Below are 18,641 nucleotides of genomic sequence, written 5' to 3' on the forward strand. Positions count from 1 at the left end.
GCGATCTTGAGGTAAACTTTTCCACCGGCTACTCGCTGCAGGTGCTGGCAGCGATCTTGAGGGAAACTTTTCCACGGGCTACTCACTGCAGGTGCTGGCAGCGATCTTGATGGAAACTTTTCCACCGGCTACTCACTGCAGTACTATTCAGCAAAGCTAATGTCTGTTCTTCGTGTAGCTATAAAGGTAAATTTTGGTGGAATGAACCTATGACTCTGGGCCTTTATGTTAACGTGTTAGTGACAGTTTCAATGTCAAAACGACTGATCCCAATTTATCTTGACAAATCCCACTTTCTATATCACCAAGCTGACACGTAGTTCTCTTAGAGCGTTAGTGGAAACTTTCCTTCTCAATAAATTGGATGATCAATCCTGGCCTGGGCATGAATGTTTGTGAGTGTCCATTCATCAATTTCACCATATCATCACTCATCCCCATCTTTGCAAATTACCCAAAAGTGGCACAAAAAGCGAAGTAAAATAAAGCAAATCAATCAATCAATGAAAATCTTTGTCCGGCATTCGAACCAGATTCCTCTTTTCAAAGTGCGTCATAATAACTGCTGTGCCACGTAACGGAAGTCGTGTCGTACCCAGCGACAACCTTCTTTTTAGCTGTTTCAGCCACTTGTCATGTATCCGATGTTGTTAGTAAAGGTGGTCCAAAGAGGGAATATACCTGTAACCCCTCCCCTCCGCCTGAATGCACCAATCCCGAGCCGGAGAAATATTCCACTAAAAGCAAACCTGCAAAAAATGACAGTTTTGTTTCAGTAATGTTATTTTCAGGGAGGAAAAGTTAAGAGGCTACTTTTCTGCACATAATTAAGTACGGAGGAGAAGTGGCGTGGAATTTTTCATTTCGCAAAATCCCCCCCATCCCTTTCCTCGTCCCGTTTTAAAAGCACATTCTTGGGCTTCCGTAAACTCGAGGCTTTTAATTAAGAACTCGGTCGTTGCAGGGAATTAATATCGTCAAAACCGAAACTGCTGGCTCTGAAGGGGAAATATTCTTTTCGCTTCCACATTGGGATCAAATTTGAATTATTCACCAGAAATACTGTCGTAGAAACGGCCGGGTGGGGGGGATGGAACCGAGAAATGACCTGCACAGTGTTGCCAGAAAGCGATAAATTTTATGATCCTGTGTAAATTTTTATCCTTCCTTCTTCCAGCAAAGGTGCCAATGACAATTGGACAAACTCTAAGAAACAAGCGCCCGCCCCCGTGGCGGAGTGGTTAGCACATCGCGCTACGACGCCAGGTTTCCCGGGTTCGAATCCCGGCATGGGTGTTTGTGAGTGTCCATTCATCATATCATCACTCATCCCCATCTTCGCCAATTAGCCAAAAGTAGCTCAAAAGACGAGGTAAAATAAAGCAAATCAATAATCTAAGAAACAATCGTGTATTTTTTTACAAGTATAAAATGTGAGAAAGTATTGGTGCAGAACCTCAATGTAGGCTGTCGCATTAACTCGAAGACTCTGTGGAAAGAAGTGTGGTTTCATGACGTGTCCTTCGTTACTCACAACTACTAAAACCATCACAGTTGCTGGAAACTTGGTATGCATAAATTTGGGAACTTCAGAAGGATCCTTACATAACCATCTGTCACAGCATGCCATGTTCCTCAGGGTTTTTGACTTTGGTGAGCAACCGTTTTGCATGGGGTCAGACGATTCTCTCTTGTTTTTGCAGACATGAATTGACCTTTCCTCATCGAATACGACTTGTATCGAAATGTCTTCATGAACCAATGTTCGAATTTTACTCCCTGACACCTTGAGTTCCTTTGCAATGGCCCTCATTGACTTTCCTGAACCTTTCGGACAAAATCTGATGTCCTGATAATGTCAGAACGTCGAGAATGCCTTTTTCGCTTCGAAACTCTTGAAATATTCCAACCGGAGGCTTCCAACTCTTTCCGAACTTTATGGACAAATGATTTGGCAACATTCAGGAACCTAGCAATTTCTAAATCCTTGTGTTTTGCATGTAAGGCCACAATCTAAGCGCTTCTTTTCATTTCTTGAGTTAATATAGTTTCAGTCATCGGATATCTGCAACAAAAACGACACATTAATAAGGTACAACGTTTTTATACATTAAAAATGTGGTGTCCTCAAACAGCATATGCACCCTGTATTTTTGTCCTGAAGACTAAAATATGACTTAATTTCCAGATACATGGTGTCCCAGTTCAAAGTAGCCCCCGACACACAAATATCTTTGTGTCGGGCTAGTTTTAACTGGGACACCCTGTATTATTTTGTGGACTTAAAGCTAGGACATATAAGTATTGATGTTAACAATTCAGCTTAATATCTCCTTTATTTAAATTGATTTCAACAATGTAACAACAGAAGGCAGGTTGCTCCACTTGAAAATGAAAGTCAGTATATTTTACAAATATATTCAGTCAGAGTAATTTGCATAATGGACCAATAATTACAAGTAAACTAGTGCAGATCGTCGCAGGAAAGCGATAACTTCAATTGAAGTGTTTTGGGGGCTCCTCCCAACTATAAGAAAATAGTGCACACAGACATAGGAACCACAGATGCTTTTTTTTAAATATATACAGGGATATTTGCTGTACTTTTTTTTGTATTTGGAGAAAATTGTATTGCGGGAATCTCTCTTAATTCTGAGAACACTGCTTGTTGGCAATCTCTGAGGAAAGCATTTGTTGACACAGCCTCCCACAAACTCTCCTCCAGATGAGCGTCGCATCTCCACTTCACGCTCCAGATGTAATCGGCGGAGATGGCCGGCATCAAAGGAGGGAAAGTGGCGTACCTTGACGGAAACGGATTCGGAGGGGTGGAAGCATCCGCGGAAGTGCTTTCCTTTGCTCTTGGGGTTGGGGCGGAGAGAGTGAGAGTTAGGTTTCCCTCATGTTCAGTCTAGCATCGCATGACTTTCCGAAAGAAACAACTTTGTAATGTTTCTTATTTCTTGTCTCCTCCCCCCACCCCCTTATAAGGCTGCGCAGTCGTAGACCATACTAACCCTTCCAGATAGAGTTCTTTCAAATTATCATAATTTGTCACTCTCATTATTGTGGTTAACCTGTCGATGGAAAGATGGTGTGTTGAACTAATCAAGTGAAGAAATGTGGAATCAGATTTACTACCGGAGACAGTCATCACTTCTTATGTTTCTCTTTCTTCCTCCCCTTTTTACACTCTCACATATGTATGCACACTGGTCGCATTTCCACCTGGCGACTGACCTTCATGGCTATTTCTGGCTCTTTCTGTCCCCCAGTTGTCTTCGGGTGTGTCCGGCTCGATGGGTGGCAACACACTCAACTGCGAAGTAAAAACTGTAGGGCAGGAGCGTATATTCTACGCTATCTAGTCTATCTGCGAAGCCTGAAGTCTAGAGATTAAAATACAGGAGGAAAATCGAGCAGAAATTGTCAATAAAATTATTCATATCAGTGAAATGATAATGGTAATTTTGGAGTTGGCAACCTGATTTCTTGTGAGTTGGTAACCTGATTTCCTATGAGTTGGTAACCTGATTTCCTATGAGTTGGCAACATTATTTCCTATGAGTTGGCAACCTGATGTCCTATGAGTTGACAACCTGATGTCCTATGAGTTGGCAACCTGATTTCCTATGAGTTGGCAACCTGATTTCCTATGAGTTGGCAACCTGATTTCCTATGAGTTGGCAACCTGATTTCATATGAGTTGGCAACCTGATATCTTAGGAGTTAACTTATTTCTATTCATAACTTAGGATCACGTGACCTAGTGAGTTAGCCCAAATCTTGGACTCAGTATACGCTACTGCTGTAGGTGTAACATCGCTCTCCAGAAGCAACGTTGCCAAGCGTACTTCTTGTTTTGCCTGTTGCATACCGATATGTGGGTGCTCGTTCCGGAAACTTCACTGTTCAGGACCAGTGTGCAATTGTACCATTAACACCCGTTGAAGTATGATGTTGACTATATCCTTAGCGGAGAACTCTCTCCATTTAGAGTACGTTTGGCAACATGTAGTGTATCCGATGCTAATTTGTTTCGTCATGCTAGGAGCGTTCGGTGACTTGCGACTCGAAAATGTCAGTCGAAGAGAATTCAACTGATCGCTGATTCGCTGTTTCCCAGCCGCCAGCTGGAGATGCGACCAGTATAACTATTTTTGATCTACATTACATCTCCTTAAGATCTGCTCTACATCTGTATCCAAACCTAATCTAACTACATTCGTGCTAATCTACTTAGTTTACCTTTAGTCCATTCTACTCTAATTTCATTGGTGTTAATTTTCTTTCTCTATATTGTATTGTTCACTTCGTCTCACTCTAATGTTTCACTACCGTCTTTAGGCACAATTTTCCCTCGGTCATTTTATTTATCCCTAATGTTACCCATTACGTTCTCTCTATCCCATTCCATCATTTTGCGATAGCGAGTCGTCTTTAATCGCTGTTGTATCTTCTTACTTTCATTCATTTCCAGTTACTCTTTGCGAACATAATTAAGGCAGAGAGATCTGATTCATTTCGCTCTACTTTCTGTAGCCTTAATTTAGTCCAGTGTTCTGCCTTTCGCTCTACTTTCTGCAGACTTAATTCAGTATAATTTTAATTTTGTCTCTATACTTTCTGTAGCCTTAACTTCGTTCCAGTCTAATTCCTTTCACGTTACATGCTGCAGTCTTAATTCAGTACAGTTTTAATTCCATTCGCTCTATTTTCTGTATCTTTAATTCGATTGCCCTAATTTCTTTCACGTTACTTTCCGCAGCCTTAATTCCGCCTCGCTCTAGTTCCTTCAGGCACCGGTGTTGGCGTCCATTAAATTTTGTAGCATCCCGGAGTACAACAGCGTGGCTGCATTTTAATTGAGAGACGACCACCATGTAAGCTTCACTGATATACGCTCCGCAGCATCCTTAAGGAGCAGCGACAGTCTTCTCCCTCCATGATCGCATTTTTACGACCTTGCGTAATCGGAATGGATGAAACGGAAGTTGCAAGTGGAGGTGGACCGGATGGATGAAATATATTGTTTGCGGAGCGAGGGGAGATCAGGAGGTAATGCCCCCAAATGGATGGGAGGATCAGCGTTCCTGGCTAAGACCATGCAGGAGGCTCTTCAGAGAAAAGAGAAGACCAGCTTGATAAAGGTGATTTCGTTCTTTTGAGGTCCGTTATGTATCCCAACGAATTTCTCTCGGGAAGAATTGTAAAACTAAAAGGATGAGTAGAGGACATTTGATGTTATTTTCTATGAACTTATATTTCTCAGGTTTTCTCTGGCAGGTGCTGATGTACGAGTAAGTGTCCGTACAACAATAATTCAACATAGTTGTAATTCTTTCGCTCTGCGTTCTCTTATTTTAATTTTGTTCCGCTCTGAATTGTTCCACTTTCTGCAGGCTTAATGCAGTACACTTATGATCCATTTCGCTCTACTTTCTGTAACCTTAATTCAGTACAGTTCTAATTGCTTTCTCTCTACTTCCTGTAGTCTTAATTCACTACCGTTCGTTCTAATTCCCTTCACTCTACTTTCTGTAGCCTTAATTCAGTACAGTTTTAATTTATTTCTCTTGTGACCTTTTTCCTTACATATAATATAAAAATGTACAGGATTTTCTCTACTCTGGAAGAGAAGGCTTAGTCTGTTGAGGAGTTCTTCCTTCCTGAGCAGTCGCAGAGTACACATATATTAGGTTGGTTGGTCTATGTTATTAGTCTTTATTTGTAGTTTATAAGAAAGGAGTCATTATTACAATGTTATTTCAAATGACATATATATTGGTGTTCCTTATTAAATAATGCAAATGCTTTACATTGTAGTGAATATTAATGTGAATATGAATGTGAATAGTAACAAGAATATGTTGACCATATGTAATAAACAGCATTATTGTCATTACTTCAAAACATGCTAATCATTGAGACAACAAGACCTCTTAATCTAAAATATGAATAAGCCTTCTGCTGTATATAGTTTAGTTACAATTTTGTAGCGATCTTTTATTTTAAAGGTGCTTACACTTTCTACTGTTGTATCCTTAATTCACTACCGTTCTAATTCCTTTCTCTCTTGTTTCTGTATCCTTAATTCACTACCGTTCTAATTTATTTCACTCTACTTTCTATAGCCTTACTTCAGTACAGTTTAAATTCCTTGCTCTCTTGTTTCTGTACCCTTACTTCACTACTGTTCTAATTCCTTTCACTATACCGTAGCCTTACTTCTGTAGAGTTTTAATTTATTTCACTCTACTTTCTGTAGTCTTAACTTAGTACAGTTCTAGTTTTTTCTCGCTCTATGTACTTTCTGTTATTTTAGCGAAACGCGGAATTTGGTAATCCTTCTTTGTCTCCCCTTAATTGCAGATTTCGACCAGGACGGGAAGCCCGACAACATCAGCTTCATGATCAAGAGGATAAAGGTCCATTCCACCGACGCTCTCAACGACATCACGTATCGATTTCCTGGAAACTATGGAGTGGAGAAGTTCCTGGAACTGTTTTCCGGTAAGTTACTGGAGGAGGGGAATGGGTGCTTTTACTTACTCAATTGTAAGAAGGTTTGGTGATTGATTCTAATTCCAAGTTCACTTTGTCTGTCGGTTTATGTCTGCGTTCTAATACTCTGTTGTTGATAGTGAGTTGCTATACAGGGCTGTTCTGTATATATATAATATCGTTACGCTTAGCTTTGCATCTTTAGCCTCTCTTCATATTCAGTGAAACCTTTTCTGAAGTTTCTTTTGAGTCCACTTTATGCCCAGATGGACTAATCGGGACTGAACAGAGTTTAAAGTACGATCTGAAGTGCTGTCCTGGAATCTTGCTCCAGGATCGAATCCGGACATTGATTGCACCTTCGTTACAACATTGCCTCTTAATCTTGATATTGGGCATACCACCTGCGAATGTAATTGTTGATTTTTACCATAGCGTAAGCGGCCATATTGCAGTACTTGTCACCTGCCGCGGACAAACCTATATGCTATTGACTGGGAAACGTATTGAGATGTTCTCTATCCATCAGTGTGGATGTTTAATGCACCCCCCAATCATTATGATTTCGTGATTTAGATAATTTCTCGTTCTCGTCTGCGAGCCATCGGCTGTGTGCACTCCATCATTTTGTATTTGCCCTCATTTCAGTATAGTATACACTTTCCCACACATTTCGTATAGGGTTTATCATATCAGTTATAGTTTGTTCTGTTCTCAAAGTGTTCAGTTCGCCCTCTTCTTTTTTTCTGCTTCTGTACCGCACCTCTTTTCTCCTTGCCTTTTTGTAAGAACACTCCCTTTTTTTCCAATGTTTCCATGGTTCTTTCTCCTCATTGTTCCGAGCACTTTTTCCCAGCTTATGTTGCCTAACTTCTCATCCTGCAGGACACACATGAGTGGTCCTGCTCATCGTCACAATTGCTCTACATATTTTTATCTTCCCTCTTTACTTTTTAGTGTATTATGTCTACAAATCACCAACAATAACCCTGTATATGTTAAATCAAGTTGACGAGCATTGATGCAGTCTAATTCTTAGTCGTTTGCCGGTCTGTTCCAGTCTATGAGTACTACTAGTCTGCCAACATATCTGTAGTATTGACTTTGCAGATTTGGCGCTCAGAACATGCGATTCAGTGGCGTGTTCAAAGGGGGTTAGTGAGGGTCGCCCCCCGCTTTGACCCAGTATTCCTAAAAAGAGAACGTCAGAGGCAAGAGAAGTGGGCAAAATGAGGACTGACCACTAAAAAGGGTATACGTAAACCCTCCCTAAATCTAAATCACATTGATTTGAAGGGATCATTAAGCACCACACTGGAGGATAGAGGACACGTCAATATGTTTACTGGAAGTTACAGTTATTCTGTTGAATGTTTCGGGAAAAGATCAATGATTATGACAGGAGAAATGCTGTTGGAACACATTATGTTCTTTTGTATTTCGACACCTTGAAGTCTGCTTGTGAGGATGTATTGTTGGTACATCCATTATTATTGTTGCTACTATGAAATTGTTGTTACTATCCTGGTCAAATATTAAATTCTGATTTATTAGCGTACGTTTGTGGTGTTTCAAGTACCATAGCACTTTCCTGTTATTGCATAACATGAGAACATTAACATTAGCATCGATGTGTCAGTAGACGGGGGGATTCACTTGTATTTCGAATGTGTTTCCGAGGGTGTACATTACAGATATGTTGGTGGTATAGTAACCGGGTGCAATACACTTTTTCCGTTGATTGTACAACACGCCAGCGCGGTGCCATTAAAAGGCTTTCTGTGTTGCGTTCCGCCTCTGTCCTTGTTCCGGGAGATAGCCTGTGCTTCAGCCCGCCGCCAGCGGAGGTCAGACAACGTTTCAATAAGTGGCCCGTGTCCCCCGGAGCTCTCGGGCCCGGAGCCAAATTGCTTTTTTCCCGGCGAACTGTCCACTAGGAGCGGAGACAGCCGAGAGATGGATGTGCTCTCCTGCGGGAACGGGGCGGGATTTCTCGGTTTCACACGAGCCGAGCGTGAAAGTTTGCTCCTGATGCACCATTCCCCCCAGTTAAGGACGCGCGAGGGTCGTTCGGAAAGTAAGTTTCCGTGAGAGGGAACCTTCAGTGGACATTTCGCTCTGCGGCGGTGACGTCACTGCCACTCACTCTTCGTAACTGATCCGTGGGTCAGCCGGTAGAAGGCTGTCTCATTATCTGTGCACATCCACCACACTCTCTTGATATTGCGTCTAGGGATTTCACCATAGGCGCCTATTTCTTCCGATATTTGGGGGAGCTCAAAGTTAAGCAAAGCTTAAGGCCGACTTTTCCCGTTTTCGGGGGGAGGGTATTTTTTTCAGTAGTAAGGACACACTTGAGAAAAACCTTTAAACAAATTGTATGTACAATTAACTAGCTCTGAAAACACAAACGCATATATCAGGGTACATCAAACTTTACTAGCTGTACAAAATATAGTTATTATATTTTAATTACAAAATTACAAAACCCAATACTTTACATGTAACTTTTGTTTGACACTTTGATTATCGCGTTCTGTAAATAAGTCTTATTCACAGTATCATTTTTTAGAGTTTAATATCTTTAGACTTACACCACGCTTAAAATGTATTGAAAATCAGTGTTGTTAGTTGTATAATTACTGGTTTTCCTTTTTTTCTCATAAGTACTTTGTTCTGAATAACAAACTGTTAGAACATATTATGTAGAAACGCCACGTACCGTTTTTAAGATTATTGTTAATCTGCCAGTGCTCTTCTACCTGAGTCAGTACGCTCCTGTACTGTTTCATTTCAGCGTCGACTTCCGTGGCGGAGTGGGGTCCCTGGTTCGAATCCAGACCAGGGCATGGGTGTTTTTTGTGTCCCTTTATCCATATCATCACTCATCCTCATCTTCGCGATTAGCCAAAAGTGGCAGAAAAGAGAAGTAAAATAAACCAAAACAATGAAACACTCAATATCACTAAATCTGCTGAGCAAGGCAGTTTTATTTACGTTAAAAAAAAAGCTTATACATAACGTTTCGACCCTGCAGCATGGCCTTCTTCAGACTGTATTGAGTCTGAGGAAGGCCCTGGTATAGTATTCTTGCAACATGGAAACATAATTTAATTGTGTTACAATCTATTAATGTTTCACTTCAGCTATAAAAGCGGTTTATATGTATTTTTTTTAAACTAATGTCTCTTTCCTCCATTAGAATTTGCTGCTTTGCTTTGCCTTTGCAATATCTTAATATATCTCTCTTTGTTTTTCCAGAGGAAGACTACGATGCCTTTTGCCTGGCCTACATGTTCACTTACAGAGATTTCGAGATGGGGACTCTCGGATTGGCCTGGACAGGCGACCTCAAGAATGCAGGTGGAGTGTGCGAGAAGAATGGGGTGAGTAGTAGCTACTGTGACATTTACAGTATTCAACCGTTAAAATTTAACGGTCTGGCTGTTAATTTATAAAAACTGTGCACGGCCATTTTTTATTTAATTTGAATATTTTGTCAAGCACGAGGATGCATAATGATTATAAATTGCAGTTGCGTGCACCACAGGTTTGTATTTTTAAAAACCTAGTCATTAAAATGATATATTAATTAGATTAACTGTGTAATGGCCTTTAATAATTTAGAAACTGTCAAGTTACGGTGGTTGGATGGCAACGAAAATTCCTTAATTAACTTGTTGTAGTGTATATGATGCTTCCATTACTTTTGTGTTAGAAGTTGTCTTGTTGTTTGATTTCCATTCATTTATAGATTGAAATGAATGTTTTGGGTGCGTCAGCACTTGGACTATTTGCACATGCCACATTATACAAGTTCAAGCCCTTATCGTAACTAAAATCAAAACGTGTGTCTCAGGACTAAAATTTTCTTGCTGAGGCTGAAAAGGGAGAAAACACAGCCCTACAGAGGAATGATTATACTGACTGTAGGTGCAGTCTCGTTGGCCTGCACAAATCTTTCCGGGGTGTACGACGTGGAAGTAAGGTTGACACTTGGTTACCATCATTGTTGGTACGTTGTGACTCAAGTTATTTGAATCTTTATACGGACACGCAGGCAACGTAACAATCATGAACGTTATTTAGAGTAACAAATAAGAAAGAATTATCTCGGTCATTTTATTCTGAACTACAGATACCGTAATGGCTTTAGATGTTGCTGTACTCGATCACTTTCTTTCCTTGCTTCGTGAGGAGATTTAGGGAGATTTCAACCGAAGCGATAAGCGACACGTGTTGCTTGAGGATTTCGCCAATCGAACGCAGGTTTGTGTGGCCTCCGATGCCGCTAAACGTTGCTGTTGATTGGCTCGTTCTCAAGTGACATTTGCCGCGTGTCGCGTCGGTCTGAAATCTCCATATGTGTCTCTAAGCGAACTACCAAATGCTCTACGGGATTAGGCATACCTGTATGCTTTTCCCGCCACTAAGTGCTACGTCACTTGAACATTCTTAGATTGAGTTGATGTTTTAAGTCCACTTTATGCACAGTAAGGCTAATCGGGACTGGACCTACACTTTAAAGTGGGATCCAAACCACTATGTGCCTCCACCGGGAATCGAAGCCGGAATCCCTTGATACACTTCAGCATTGTTGCCGATGCACTATCGTCGTCCGCAGGCAAGCAGCAAAGCTCTGGCGCGCCAGTAGGCGAAAGAAGTCATAACGTGCATCAGCGTGGCCGATTCGCCGACGTGATTGGTTTCTCGCAGAAGCTATGGCGGGAACGCAACAGAGTTATGCCTCATGCACTATAGCTACCCGTTCTAAACAGCAGAGATTCTGTGCGTTGGATTTTGGGGGAAGGGCCTGAAAAACCACAACGAGTCAGTGGCCAGTTTATCACCCTTCTTGTTTTGTCATCTCTCTTACCGAGTGAGATAACGGCTCACATCTCGTTCGGCGGTGCGTGAGTGTCTAACAGAGGGGTGTTCATGGTTGACTTCTTTCGTTCGATTTTTGATGCGAATGTGGAAGGAGTGCGTCAGATAACAACATGACTGCATATTCTGCAGCGATTATCCCTCGTGAAATAACAAAATGAAAAGAGTATGACAGGAGCAGTTGCGTGGAATGAGTCAGGGAAGTTTTGTAGGTTGGGGATGGAACACTGAAATGGCTACCTCGCTGTGTGGTTTGGAGCAATGTGAAATCTAAGGAGTTGGTGTCTTTGTAGATCTTTTCCGAGCTTTCCGGAATTCACTGGATGCCCAAGTTGGTGCGCCGGGTGTCTGAATTAATCATTATTCACCATAGTAATCACCGGGTTAAACCACAACGTCATCATCTCGGCGCATCAAAATGGCGTCGTCTGTTTCGAAACTTGAGTCTTTATATCCGTTATGTATGCAATAATAGGATTTTTTAGCATCGAGAGCGAATTAACTAAATGTACAGTCACCGGCAATAAAAATGGGACACCTAGATCCTGAAATACTTGCCCCCCAGCAAGGCGTTATGTGTGTTGCCTAACTCTGCGGTTGCAGTAGAAGTTGCCATTGAAAATTTGCCCTTAACGTCGTATAGTTAGGTAACACACACAACGCCTTGCAGGGAAGCCAGTATTTCAGGATATAGTTGTCCCATTTTTATTGTCTGTGACTGTACATACACCGTGGGCCAATATCACGATCGGATACTATTGACGTAACAAGTTGTAAAGCCTGAATCACACGGAACTAGATTTCCAGTAGGAATGGCCTAGTTGGCGCTGGACTAGCTACCCATTTGCTAGTTTTCACCTCACACGATACTTGTTTCGTTACCGTACTTGTCGATAGACTTTTGTTCCCATAAGACATTGCGCAGGGCAGACAAGATGGACGAGCAATTTGAAGAATGTTGTAGGAGAATTACCTGCTTTGTGCTTTTATTAAAAATTAAAAAAGAAAAGTATGGCTCGAAAAAAATATAGTAATCAATGCGTACCGAACAAGCTTTTTAATTAACTCGGGTATGCAGGATTGATTCACAAATTTTAAAGAAATCAAACATTAATTTAATACACTTGTAATAATAAGGACTTTCATTTTCGACTAATTTTATTTGTCACTAACACATCTCATCGCTTTACATAAATACCTAAATATTAATAAACTGAACACGAATTCACTGCACGTCATCTCGTTGCTTTTTTTTTATCGAGAAACTAACAAAAACAGCCAACACTCGGAAAACAGAGACAAAAAACTCCCCTTTGCAAACTCAGAGATTATCTTCACATGCCCAAACTTTGCTCTGATTGGCTGTTCCACAGGATCCAGTCGAGGAAAGCCAGTAGCAATTAGAACATGTCCTATTCCTCCAAACCAGTCAAGCAGCCATCACATCCGGGCAGGTAGGCAGTTCAGCGCCAACTAACTGGATATCCGGTTTCATGTGATTCGGCCTTAAGTTGAGATCCTACATAATTATGTTGTGTGGTAATAATTGGCCACTTTTGTGATACGCACCCACATGTTAACCTGTCTTTCCCGGACTGCAGTTTGTAGACTAACGAGTCTCTGGCGTCTGGTCTCACAGCCAGTATAATCTTCTGTAGAACTTTTGTTCTGTCGTCCATTTGCGTTTCTGATTGTCCCTTCATCCATCTCATATCATCATTCATCTTCATCCTCGCGATTAGCCAGAAGTGGCATAAAAGCAAAGTAAGTAAAATAAAACAGATCAACCAATGTTCCAAGTTAAAACTGCAATGCAATTATGGAGTGTACAAGTTTTTACAACTGTTTTTCTTTTAAAAAGAAAGAAACTTAACTCTCACCGAAATGAAATCGTAAATACGTCACTGAGGAAGCATTTTTCCTCCGGTTGCGAACGGATTTTGAACTAGAGAAACAAAAATAGAAAGTGGAAATTCTTCTCTCTCACACACACATCCCTGAAATTCGAACACTATTTACACACAAACCAAACATCAAGTGGGTGTCCCTCCAGAAAACCAATAAAAATAATTCTCAGAATGCTCCGCCAGAGTGCTCTCAACTATAGATTCTACAGAATTCTGTGGAAAAATCCAGTGTTATTTTGTACTTCCCAGGATTTGGGAATGAAAATAAATTCTGTTTTTTTTTTTTCTGAAACAGTTCTTAGTGGGAGATACTTTGTTTTTATACTTTATTTTTCTTACTTAATTTTCCCAATTATGAATAAACTGTATCATGTTTAACAACAAGTGCAGTCTAAATCTTAAAACTTGGTTAATAACATATTTAAGCACTGTGAAATTAACTGGAAATTAATTTAATTTGATTCTCGTAAATTAGTGGGAGCCCTTTCTGCAGGATACACTTATTTCTATTTGTCTTTCCTGGTGTGTTTTGTTATTTCCTTTCACACATTTTCCAGGTGAGTTTTGTCCTTTCCTATCCCATACTTTCCCGGATAGTAGTTTTGTCCTTTTCTTTTACATACTTTCCTGATGAGTTTTGTTCTTTCGTTTCACGTACTTTCCCCGTTAGTTTTGTCTAACTTTCCTGGTGAGTTTTGTTCTTTCGCTTCACATACTTTCCCCGTTAGTTTTGTCTAACTTTCCTGGTGAGTTTTGTTCTTTCTTTTCACATACTTTTCCGGTTAGTTTTGTCCATTTCTTTCACGTACTTTCCTGGTGAGCTTTGTCCTTTCGTTTCACATACTTTTCCGGTTAGTTTTGTATTTTTCTTTCACGTACTTTCCTGGTGAGTTTTGCCATTTCCTTTCACATACTTACCCGATGAATTTTGTTCTTCTCTTTCACATACCTTCCGGGTGAGTTTCGTCCATTTCTCTCACATACTTCCCCTGTTTGGTTCTGTCCTTTCACGTACTGTTCTAATTAGTTTTGTTCTTTCCTTTCTTCTCTTTCACATACTTCCCCTCTTGGTATTGACTTTCCCGTTTTTTTTTGTTTGTTTTTTCTCGCACATACTTCCGGATGAGTTTTGTCCGTTTCTTTCACATACTTTCCCGGCGAGTTTTGTCCGTTTTCTTCTACATACTGCTTTATTCTTCTTTATCTTCCTGTATATTGACCAAAATGAGATCCATTGTGCCACTCGCAATCCTCGGATTGGGCTCGGAACGTAGCCATCCCCGCCCCTCCTCCCCCGCGCTTTGAAAATTTCAGTGTATCAGAGAATGTTAACAAGAGAGGGGGCAGCTCTGGGGAAGAGCAAGAAAGATTCAAACACAATGCTCCTTCGGGAGGAGAAAAAAGTAACGGTTTTCTTGGCCAGGGTCGTCGCTTTTGGCGGTTCGCCAGGTCACTTCGATGCATCCCGCAGTAACAGCATTAGCCCTGATCCGGGGCAGTGTTGCCTTCTGTACAACTATGTTCCTACATATGGGGATTTTTTACTATTTCGTTACTCTTCGTGCGACGAGAGTTCCGAACTAACTTTGGACGTTTGTTATTGTTGTTGGCTAGTAGAATGAGGCTGTCATGGCACTTGAGCCAGTCGAGGAAGGTGTGTTACCATCGAGATGGTTTGTTTCTGTTTTGTACTGCATTCACAAACTTAACAACCGCAACGGTTTTCACAATAGGGCGTGAATATCAGTTGTTGACTGGGCGAAGGGTTGTTTATGACTGGTGACAACGTTGTACCCACGCTTGGACCCCTCCATCATTTGGAGCCGAAAAGTTTTCCCGTCATTGTGGGGACCACAGGCAAAGGAAGCTACCCAGAACCGCGTGTCCTGTGCATCGTTCTCGCCCGTGGAGGGCAGGGGCAGAGTGAATGAAGCACGCTTTCTTGTGGGTAGAGTTGAATGAATTGAGGGAAAGATGCGCGAAGGCTTTTGGTCTAAGGTTCTCTTGTTTTTGGTCGCTCTATAGTTTTGACCTTTTCTTCCAATACTCTCCATGTTAGTTTTGTTCTTTCGTTACACATACTTTCCCGGTTAGTTTTCTTCTTTCGTTTCACATACTTTCCCGGTTAGTTTTGTTCTTTCGTTTCACATACTTACTCGGTTAGTTTTGTCCTTTACTTTCACGTACTTTCCTGGTGTGTTTTTGTTCTTTCGTTTCACATACTTTCTCGGTTAGTTTTGTCCTTTCTTTCACGTACTTTGCTGGTTAGTTTTGTCCTTTCTTTCACGTACTTTGCTGGTTAGTTTTGTCCTTTCTTTCACGTACTATGCTGGTGAGTTTTGTTCTTTCGTTTCACATACTTTGCTGGTGAGTTTTGTTCTTTCGTTTCACATACTTTGCTGGTGAGTTTTGTTCTTTCGTTTCACATACTTTGCTGGTGAGTTTTGTTCTTTCGTTTCACATACTGTTCTGGTGAGTTTTGTCCTTTCGTTTCACATACCTTGCTGGTGAGTTTTGTTCTTTCGTTTTACATACTTTGTTCGTTGTGTTTTGTTCTTTCGTTTCACATACTTTGCTGGTGAGTTTTGTTCTTTCGTTTCACATACTTTGCTGGTGAGTTTTGTTTCACATACTTTCTCGGTTAGTTTTGTCCTTTTCTATCACTTACTTTCCTGGTGAGTTTTTGTTCTTTCGTTTCACCATTTTCCTGTTGAGTTTTGTTCTTTCGTTTCGCATACTTTTTTGGTGGGTTATATTCTTTCGTTTCACATACTTTCCTGGTGGGTTTTATTCTTTCGTTTCACATACTTTCCTGGTAAGTTTTATTCTTTCGTTTCATATACGTACTTTCCTGGTGAGTTTTGTTCTTTTATTCCATATACTTTTAGTGTAAGTTTTGCCCTTTCGTTTCATTGTACTGAGCTCTGTCTCCGATTTGTTATTCGTCAGAGGTATCAGCCTTTCAAATGAGAGCTTGTTTTAAGCTCACTTTATTCTCAAATAGACTAATCGGGAATGGACCTACAGTTTATAGTAGGGTCCGACCCACTATGCCTCCACCGGGAATCTCACCGGGATCCCCTTAATTACAAGGTGACAGCGTTATCACTACGAAATCAGGGAGGCTCTGACACTTTACATTAGGAATGGTCACAAAATCAGGATTTCAAATTATCCAATATCCGTTTCGGATGCAGTGGATAATCTGAATGTGCGAAAAATTTGCATATCCGGATAGAACATGCAGGGTGATTCAGAATTCCTATTACACACTTCTAGGGTTTGCAGAGGGGACTTAGTAGATTAAGTTTTTGATAAGTTTTGGTATTTCCTTTCACACACTTTCCAGGTGAGTTTTGTCCTTTTCCTATCACATACTTTCCCGGTTAAGTAGTTTTGTCCTTTTCATTCACATACTTTCCTGATGAGTTTTGTTCTTTCGTTTCACGTACTTTCCCCGTAAGTTTTGCCCCTTTCTTCCACGTACTTTCCTGGTGAGTTTTGTTCTTTCGCTCTTTCCTGGTGAGTTTTGTTCTTTCGTTTCACATACTTTCCAAGTTTGTTTTGTCCATTTCTTTCACGTACTTTCCTGGTGAGTTTTGCTCTTTCCTTTCACATAGCCTACTTCCTCGTTTAGTATTTTGTGTTTCTTTTCACATACTTCGTTACGTCTACGTCTATACTTCCGGATAGAGCATACAGGGTGATTCAGAATTCCTATTACACACTTCTAGGGTTTGCAGAGGGGACTTAGTAGATTAAGTTTTGATAAGTTTTGGTATTTCCTTTCACACACTTTCCAGGTGAGTTTTGTCCTTTTCCTATCACATACTTTCCCGGTTAAGTAGTTTTGTCCTTTTCATTCACATACTTTCCTGATGAGTTTTGTTCTTTCGTTTCACGTACTTTCCCCGTAAGTTTTGCCCCTTTCTTCCACGTACTTTCCTGGTGAGTTTTGTTCTTTCGCTCTTTCCTGGTGAGTTTTGTTCTTTCGTTTCACATACTTTCCAAGTTTGTTTTGTCCATTTCTTTCACGTACTTTCCTGGTGAGTTTTGCTCTTTCCTTTCACATAGCCTACTTCCTCGTTTAGTATTCTGTGTTTCTTTTCACATACTTCGTTACGTCTACGTCTATACTTCCGGATAGAACATACAGATTGATTCAGAATTCCTATTACACACTTCTAGGGGTTGCAGAGGGGACTTAGTAGATTAAGTTTTGATAAGGAACCCATGTCCGGAAACGTACAGTTTTGGTACTACACAGATGACAAGATCACATAATTTTACATCTCCATCATCATCTAATCGGGCAAAAATGGTATGTGCTGGAGTGACACGATGCGGAAAACTCTCTGCATACAGACTGTGACGAACCCTGAGAGGTGAGAACTCCCAATCAGAATGTCAATGCCTGGTGGGTAGGTATACTAAGTTAATGTGAACAATTTAGATGATATCTCAATTACAAAACACTGAAATCACACCAAATTCTCACACGTGACCCCACCCATCTCATCGGTAACGCTGGTAGCCGTGTTAAAGAATTACAACAATTAAGCTTAAACAAACTAAAGAATCTTGACCAAAATTACCCTAAAAGTTTATGTTCACCATTATTGACCTCAAGAAGTATAAAACCGCAGCAGAAATGAACTTATGCTTTATACTAAATTCCGCTGTCACATGTCCACCCTGTATATTAAAATGAACCCATCTCCGTTGACTTATTGACGCACCCGAAAGATGAACTTAATTTAAATTCTTTCCCGATAACGAATACGCTAAGGTAAAAGTAAGTAACAATTTATTGAGTTATTATTCATGCACGAGTGACCAGTAAGAAGTGAACCCCCCACCTGTAAGAGATCACTGACATTAGTATGCACATGGTTATCTTACATGAATTGAAATCTGTAAGTTAATAATATTCACACTAGAGAGTTGATTTATGAGCATTTATTAACTAAAACAATTGCAGAAATAAGATCTGCTGGATTTTATTTTGATTTACGACGAACACATAACACAACATTTTGTGTAAGCAACATTTTGCACCTTACCAACATGCCAGACAATGGCGTATTAATACGTGAATATCAACTGATGTGACCGTGGTCTTTTTCCTTAAAATCGATCACACCATGCTCATTGACACCGTCAATTATTACGTGTGAAAATAATTTGAAAAATTATCATTTAGATCATTTTGACGTTGCTGACGAATACAATTTTATACCATTTCAACGTATGAAAACCAACAACGAAATTTGTCTATGTAAGTTTTAGCAGCCAAAATTATTGACAGCTAACAGACGTAAACATACGTTACAAAATCTCTCA

At 40.5% G+C, this 18,641-nt stretch overlaps 1 protein-coding gene across 1 annotated transcript in view; it reads left to right on the top strand.

The window, feature by feature from the left end:
- The window catches only part of LOC145978327 (disintegrin and metalloproteinase domain-containing protein 10-like), a 280,356-nt gene that overhangs the window by 232,606 nt on the left and 29,109 nt on the right, over positions 1-18,641 (top strand). The window contains exons 5-6 of the mRNA XM_083110886.1: positions 6,373-6,513; positions 9,766-9,890. Of these exons, the coding sequence (XP_082967012.1) occupies positions 6,373-6,513; positions 9,766-9,890 (266 nt within the window). The remainder of the gene's footprint in view (positions 1-6,372; positions 6,514-9,765; positions 9,891-18,641) is intronic.

This window comes from Lepisma saccharinum, chromosome 24, assembly GCF_977018435.1.
Source record: "Lepisma saccharinum chromosome 24, izLepSacc3.1, whole genome shotgun sequence".
NCBI classification, from domain to species: domain Eukaryota; kingdom Metazoa; phylum Arthropoda; class Insecta; order Zygentoma; family Lepismatidae; genus Lepisma; species Lepisma saccharinum.